At 44.0% G+C, this 5,129-nt stretch overlaps 1 protein-coding gene across 1 annotated transcript; it reads left to right on the plus strand.

The window, feature by feature from the left end:
• Positions 1-1,997: 1,997 nt before the first annotated feature.
• LOC148031712 (F-box protein At5g49610-like) lies at positions 1,998-4,099 on the plus strand. Its single transcript, XM_087685282.1, has one exon. The coding sequence runs from the start codon at positions 2,151-2,153 to the stop codon at positions 3,528-3,530; it is 1,380 nt and encodes a 459-aa protein (XP_087541408.1). The 5' UTR covers positions 1,998-2,150; the 3' UTR covers positions 3,531-4,099.
• Positions 4,100-5,129: the final 1,030 nt, after the last annotated feature.

The following is a 5,129-nucleotide window of genomic DNA, read 5'->3' on the forward strand; positions in this document are numbered from 1 at the left end:
GGGCAATCCACAACCCTGCCGTCTGATACCACTATGCGGAGAACCCTTGCTTGCATTGCTGAGCAGCTTTCCATGTTGCCATATTTAGATCCATTAGCACATGCTTTTGTGGAGGTGCAGTATGGGAGGTATGTCCAACGTTTATGTGTTTTGGGGTCCTTGGGAGGATTCAAAGTCAAAAAAGCAAATTCCTTGAGGATCCCTTGCTCCTATCAACATCACAAAAGTATTGTTGATGTTTTTCTAAGGTTCCATTTTGCTTTCTAGCACCTTTTCTTTCTAAGAAGTGTTGCTTGTGTTTTTGTAGGTATGAGAAACTTACATAAGAGTAGAGCCACCAATGTGAAAGATTCTAGCACTTTGATTGAAAGCTTCATTGCTTCTCCCATGCGTCATGTTGTAGAGGTACCATTGGTTTTTGACAAACTATGATTCAAAAAAAGATTTTTTTTTTTGAACTTGTTTGGGTGAGTAGAGCATTAGGTGTGCCTTTGCTTTTGCTTTTCTCCTAAGATTGTTGAGTGCGCAAAAAGGGTTTCTTTTGCATATTTAGTGTTTATTTCTTCCATTTCCATTGTTTTGACGCTTTATCATGACTCAGTTTGTGTAAAGAAAACTTCAGGATTGGCATGATAGAATTTTTTGTGGATGCAAGCTTTATTATTGTGGAAGAAAGCTCGTTCGATACAAGCATTTCATGATTTCTCTCTTCTACATCGTGTGTGCTCGACATTGAAAAACAATTCATAAGACAACAACCTTATTCTTCCTTTCCCTCCTCCTCTATTTCAAAAGATCTACCATTGGATTTTTTATCAATAAATTATTCATTCGCATTGTTTTTTCACGTGGTTGAATTGCATGCACAGAGAGAGAGAGAGAGAGAGAGAGAGAGAGAGAGAGAGAGAGAGAGAGAGAGAGAGAGAGAGAGAGAGAGAGAGAGAGAGAGAGAGAGAGAGAGAGAGAGAGAGAGAGAGAGAGAGAGAGAGAGAGAGAGAGAGAGAGAGAGAGAGAGTCTAGGTGTTTATGCCTAATTGCATGCTTTTGTGAAAAATCCCAACAAACAACCTCTTCACATTTGTGGGATCTTACATTTTAGGCACGCATCGCCTAAAATCATTGCATGCAAAGTGTGCTATCTTTTGTGAGCAAAGGATATCACACCATTGCTTCCCTTTGCTCACAAAAGTGCAAACCGAACAAGGCAAAGCCTCGTGAGCTTTGCAAGTCCACCAACCATGGTTAGTGAGTTTGGTCGGCAACGCTGGCCAGACCAACTAGTGAGTTATTATTGAAGTTTTTATTTTAAAGTAGTATGCAATAGATAATTGCACTTTTCAATCTTTGCTAAGGTAGTATTACACTTGCAACTTAGTACGGGTCACTTTTTAGAAAGTGATTGATGGATATGGAAGCAAGACTTGTTACATTTTGGAATCTATCACACAATCGACATCTTTACTTATAGTCGATTTGTATGGCCCCAATCATAACATAATTTCTATGTACTAGCGAGCCTATATGTGATGGACTTAATGGCTAGTAGTATAATAATAAAGGTAGTTAAATGTTGTATAGAGGATGACATGTTACACTCTCTTTCATAGTGGTGCAGGTTCATTCTTGTTATATTATTGGAGATTGATTAAACATTTTCGAGCTCCAAGTGTGTTCGGGACTACTTCATTAAGCAAAGGTGAACAAATCTTTGATGCATCTTAGCTTGCTTCTCATTGCAACACCTCAAGTTGCATGTCACCTCAAGAAAAAGTGTTGCATGCCATGAACAATCCCTTGTGATGCGGAGAGAATGGCATCACAAGCTAGGTGTAACATGTCCGGCTCTTGTGCCTAGCATGTTTACGAATTGCGAGGGCGACATGTGAAAGGGGGGCCAGCCATCTGACGAGACACCAGGTGGGAGCCACAACCGCTGGTGTCGAAATGATGTGAACACACCTCTCTCTCTCTCTCTCTCTCTCTCTCTCTCTGTGGACTCAGTGGAGTCTCTTCTGCTTCTTGTCTCTCTCTTTCTCTGGAATTGTGAGAGCGTCGGTATATAATTATAAAAGCCGATCCACAGAATGAAAATGGGGCCATGGTGCGGCCGGAGGGGGAGAAAGGAGGAGCGATAACACCCAACACAGGCTATGGCGCTCGGAGGAGAAGCAGCGCACAGTACGTCACCCCTCACTTCCCCTGTTCCATATGCTGACAATGCAGACAAGAGCCACAAGGCCAAAGCGGAGCAAGGCAAGGCAGGGACAGGTCCATCTTCATCATTTTCATCATCGGTTCTCCAGGGCCATAGGGCTAAAACAGAGGTAGGCAAAACAGGGACAGGCCCATCATCGTCGTCATCATCATCATTGGTCCCTCTCTCTTCATCGTCTGCACCCGCTGTCTCCCCTGGCATTGTTGTCATTGGCAACGGCAGTGCCGACGAGGACCCGGATGCAGGGCCCTCCTTGAACCCTGAGATATGGGGAGGTGTGCCCTCGGAGCTCCTTGAACGTATTATTGCACGGCTTCCTGTCACGTCCGTGCTTCGCTTCCGTGCAGTTTGCCGGCGATGGAACCAGCTTCCCTTTGAGAAGGAGTTCCCCAAGCTTCACCCTCACCAGGTGGGCGCCTGCCCCCCTTTTCTCAGCCCTCAATATGACATACTGTATATTGAAGGATCTGGCAAATGGCGCACCATCCCCTTCCATTTCTTGCCTTCTAGGCATGTCATCCTTGAGGCATCGGCGGGGGGCCTTCTCCTCCTTTCCAAGAGCAATCGCTCCAGCCGCCTCGTGGAATCATTCTATGTCTGTAACCCTGTCACAAAGCAGTGGCGTGAGCTAAGAGGTTTCTCTGTGCGCTCCATATGTGTGGCCTGCATTGATGTGAATCAGAGCACCCTGAACTTCAATGTAGTCATTGCTGGATGGGCTGACCGATCGGACCGATATATGGGCCGATCCCCTGTTATTGAAATGTTTGATTCCACAACTAATTCATGGGTGAGAAAGGCTGGTTTTTGGGATGCTGACTTCTGTCATTTGCGCGGGCTAGTTCTGGTGCATGATACTCTGTACCTAGCCATTCATTCCAGGAACTTTGCAAGCCTGAAGGTTATAGCTTGTAATCTTGAACAAGGGGTAACAGAGGTCTTTGCAGGGTTTGGGGATCGCTCAAAATTTCATTGTTTTGGGCAACACTGTGGCAACTTGACAGTTGTGGTTCAGCGACGTGGATTTAGAGTTATTGAGATATGGCAGCTGAAAAAGCAAGGGAATGGTGGTCACATGTGGGCTGTCTTAGACAGATTGGCAGAAGAAAAGCTGAATGCATTTTCCACTGCTGCAGTGGCAGGAGGTTTTGTGTTTTTCAATTATTACGATGAGCCCATTGCTCTCTATGACCTCAGGGATCAATCCTGGCGGTGGGTGGATTTTCCTCCAGGAAGAAAGTTTTGGCTGGGAATGCGACCACTTGCATTCCAACCAAGCTTTGTCCCTTTAAAACCCCTGAAACGGGCCAAATGAGCAGATATGTACAATGTTCTCGAGTTTTAACAGCCACATTGGTCATATTTTTACTAACTAGTTGAAATAGGCAGCTGAAGGCCAGCACACACTCCTTCATGAGGGCCTGTGGCACACGAGGGGTTTTCTTTTTGGTTGCTGGTGTGATTGTTTTATTAGGCATTTCAGGTGGATACATCGTTCTTTTGCCTTGACCATTGCAGATGGCAGCTAACTGTATTACTGATTAGCTGTAAGTGCTTGAGCCCATGACATCCCTTGATTTTACAAGTGGACGGTGATGGTTCCAAGAGTTGTATGATTCTTCTAGTGTGAGAAGTGGTCTGTTACTTCAGGGCCTGCATATACAAAAGTCTCTTGGTAAGCAGGGATTGTACTTCTATGGGATTCTGTTTTAACTCTCTTGTACATATTTGGGAATTGTATCTGCTTCAGAATGCTAAATCATTTGAGATGGTACTCATTTCAACACATATCCTACTGATTGGAAAACTTGTAAACTGTATTGTTTCTCAATCAAAATTTATACTACACGTGTCTGTGGGGAGGCTCCACTGACAATATTGGCACACACTGTTAAAGGGCTTCAAAGCTGGAAGGTCATTGTGAGTTTTTTATTGCCGGTCTCTTTGCAAACCTGGCATGCCTTTTAGATCATATATGTTTTTGGTTGCCTTTGTGCCAAAGTTTAAACATGAATCAGTGAGGGATTCAAAATAGGGTCTCGTGCTTGTTTGATTACTAATACCATTCATTAACATAATTTTTATGGCTCATAAGTTGACATGTCTTTTTTTTTAATGCTTTGGAATATGTAAGCCCAGCTTCTCTGTGGAACTGGAACTATTTACCCACTTTTGCATGTCCTAGCAGGAGAGACAAGCTGGCCCTGGACCTCCATATGCTGGCCATGCTTGATCTAGTAATCTCCAGTGCGTGCTATCTGAACTGTGATATTAAAGTAGCAGTATCCTAGTTTGATGAAAACATGTTGGAGAGGAGTTAATGACAACACGAGATCTATTTTTATGTCTAGTGCTAATCTGTGTCTTAAGTTTGGTAATTGTGTTGTAATGTGATGTAAGATGAAACATGCTTGAAAATACTGGAGAGAGAGAGAGAGAGAGAGAGAGAGAGAGAGAGAGAGAGAGAGTATGTTTGTGGAAGTTCAGGGTATTGCCGGAGGGTCTTAGTGTCATCAAGCTCTGTTGTTCATTTGGCTTGCAAGCTATTTTATCTGCGCACAGGAGTAATGCCAACATGGCTCTTGCCCTATTTCTTGGGCTAATATTTGGAGGGAGACACTTTGTGGGCATGTGGGAGTGTGCATTTTGTCTTTGAGGAAAATAAAGCTTGCCGTCCAATGTTGTCAGTCTTGGGTGCTTTGCCTTCAGCTTGCAGGCAGAGATTGTGACCATTCTTTCTGTCTGCATATGCAGCTTGTGACTTTCCTGTGGCTTCCCTGGTGTGATGTAAGCCTTATCTCAACAGTGTTGGTTTTTGTATCTTGGGAGTAGCATGTCTGGGTTAGCTAGACTGAGTAGCAGTTATGCCTTGGACAAACTGACAGGACAGCACTGACGAGAAGTAGCAGGGTTT

Source organism: Lygodium microphyllum, chromosome 9, assembly GCF_053477565.2.
Source record: "Lygodium microphyllum isolate KBCC chromosome 9, Lygodium_microphyllum_v1.1.10, whole genome shotgun sequence".
Lineage (NCBI taxonomy): Eukaryota > Viridiplantae > Streptophyta > Polypodiopsida > Schizaeales > Lygodiaceae > Lygodium > Lygodium microphyllum.

Excerpts from the sequence above, each read along its gene's own strand:
- LOC148031712 (XM_087685282.1), top strand. The coding sequence starts at position 2,151 with ATGGCGCTCGGAGGAGAAGCAGCGCACAGTACGTCACCCCTCACTTCC.